Raw genomic sequence first — 2,500 nt, 5'->3', positions numbered from 1 at the left:
AACAGTGGGCTTTGGAAACCACAACAACGGCGGTGGTAACGTTAAGCGGTGTTTACTCATGGTGTATCGGCGTGTTGTTGTTGTTTGGGACTGAACACAGCTCCGTCATCAGTTCAGACAGATCAGTAGAGTTTGTTCCTTCCTTGTTGCAGCGTCCAGCTCTCGCTGGATTCTTTCGTCTGCCACGGATATGTGTGCGCGCGTGTGTGTGTGTGTGTGCGTGTACCTGATAGTCGTATCCTGTGCTAAAGAGAACATTGCTGGCCGTTGGATGCCACTCGATGAGATTGACTCTGCGAGAGTGGCCCTGAAGCTCTTTCCATGGAACGGTGATGTTCTTTAAAACACCGTGTGGAGGGATCTCCCATACTTTCACCTGGAATACACACACACACACACACACACACACACACACACACACACACACACACAGTTAACGGAGTGATCAGTCATTCCTACCACCAAAATGACCTTGGGTACCAGAAAGGTTCTATATAAATTGATTATTTATTATAAAAAGTAGCAGAAATATAAATCTACTGCTCCACGGAGCGGGTCCCCCACACAGGGGCCGCCATGTCTCTATAGGTAAAGTACAGGTGCTCTGACACCTCCAGGCCACTAGGGGTCAATGAAACAGATGTGTGACAAGGTGAAGGAGAGCAGGTGTAAAGCAGAGGGCAGTAACGCACCGTGGCGTCCTCCGAACAGGACGCGATGCAGTTATCACTGAACGGGTTCCATTTCACGTCCAGGACATTTCCTCTGTGTCCAGAAATCTTTGGGTGATGTGGGTCAACCTTCCCTGTCTGTAAGCACACACATACACACACACACACACACACACACACACAAAGCATGATCACATTGGTCAGAGATTATACCCTAAAAACAAGTCAGAATGTCTGTGTGTGTGTTTGTTTGAGAGAGTGAGAGAGAGAGTGTGTGTGTAAAGGTGAAGAAGAGACGCTGTAGCTCAGAAAAAAATGGCTCCGCCCCATACCGTGCCCCCCACCCACCTCTGCCCCATGGCTCCACCCCAACCCTGTGCCCCCACCCACCTCCGCCCCAACCCTGTGCCCCCACCCACCTCCGCCCCATACCGTGCCCCCCACCCACCTCTGCCCCATGGCCCCGCCCCAACCCTGTGCCCCACACCCACCTCCCTTTGTGGTGAGGGAGAGATACAGATGATAAAGTCACAGTCTGTCAGCAAAACTGTTCAAGACAGAACAGAGTTTAATCAAACACACACACGCACGCACACGCACGCACGCACACACACACGCACACACTCTGAAGTGATGATTCTGAAAGATGATACTGTGTGCATGTGTGATATAACCCCGAGGTACCTGGCACAAGGCCTGTGATGATGTCATCAAAAACCAACACACACCTGTACAACATGACTAAACAGGAGATACATTACACACACACACACACACACACACACACACACACACACACACACACACAGAGGTATAATCCATACACTTTACAGAGAAAGAAAGTCAAAAATTAAACAAAATGTAAGAATTAAACATTTTGAAACAAAACACACAAAATATTGAAAAGATAAAGACAATCAGATAAAAAAGAGAAAGAAACTGAAACAAAGAAACAGACTGAGAGACGGCAGTGTGTGTTTCTCTGTGTGTGTGTGTGTGTGTGGGGGGGGGGGGGGGGGGGGGGGGGGCAGAACGGTGCCCCCTACACGCGTCACAACAATGACCACACACACAAACACACACACACACGCTTTGTTCACAAAGAGGTTTTTGTTTTTTCCACAGAGACAAATATTCACTGATTCACTCTGACTCTCAGACAGAGGGTGTGTGTGTGTGTGTGTCTGTGTGTCCGTGTGTGTGTCAGTAACCCTTTGTTTTCGTCTGTGGTCAGTCTCGCCAGCGTGTCGTCCTCGTACAGGAGAGAACCTTTTGTCCAGACGAAGGCTCTACATGATGGAGGTCAGTCTGGTTTGAGTGTGAACGCTGTATGAACCCGAGGAGAACCTTCCTGTGCTTCTCCAGGAGCCGGTGTGTGATGCTGTGATTAATTTTGTAACGTTATAGATTCAGCGGTTCACGTTCCTCAGTGCTGCAGTGACACTGACGTGGTGGTGGTGTGTTAGTGTGTGTTGTGCTGGTGTAGAGTGGATCAGACACAGCAGTGCTGCTGGAGTTTTTAAACCCTGTGTCCACTCTCTGTCCACTCTGTGAGACACTCCTCCCTCGTTGGTCCACCTTGTAGATGTAGAGTCAGTGAATGGTCAGTGAAGGGAGGAGGCGGAGCCTGGAGAAGTGACATTGTGAAGGCGGAGTTAAACTCACGTGATTGATATTGAGGACTAGGAAGGCCCCGCCCCCGGCGCACTCGGTGATGACGGCGATGAAGCGCGGGTTCACGGCGCACAGCAGGTTGTCGTGGACACTGAGGGTGATGGGAACTCCATCGTAGCAGTTCTCCTTAGTTGCGGGTTTCCCAAAAACATGAC

At 50.0% G+C, this 2,500-nt stretch overlaps 1 protein-coding gene across 2 annotated transcripts in view; it reads right to left on the bottom strand.

Annotated features, from left to right (window-relative positions):
- Positions 1-2,500, bottom strand: part of coro2aa (coronin 2Aa) — a 28,981-nt gene that overhangs the window by 10,475 nt on the left and 16,006 nt on the right. For both annotated transcript variants that reach the window (XM_066678407.1, XM_066678408.1), the window contains exons 2-4: positions 2,337-2,500; positions 693-809; positions 227-376 (exon numbers count right to left, since the gene is read on the bottom strand). The exon at positions 2,337-2,500 is cut by the window's right edge and continues 37 nt beyond it. In XM_066678407.1, the coding sequence (XP_066534504.1) occupies positions 227-376; positions 693-809; positions 2,337-2,500 (431 nt within the window). The remainder of the gene's footprint in view (positions 1-226; positions 377-692; positions 810-2,336) is intronic.

This window comes from Hoplias malabaricus, chromosome 8, assembly GCF_029633855.1.
Source record: "Hoplias malabaricus isolate fHopMal1 chromosome 8, fHopMal1.hap1, whole genome shotgun sequence".
Taxonomy (NCBI): domain Eukaryota; kingdom Metazoa; phylum Chordata; class Actinopteri; order Characiformes; family Erythrinidae; genus Hoplias; species Hoplias malabaricus.
This window is presented reverse-complemented; position numbering and strand designations above follow the sequence as displayed.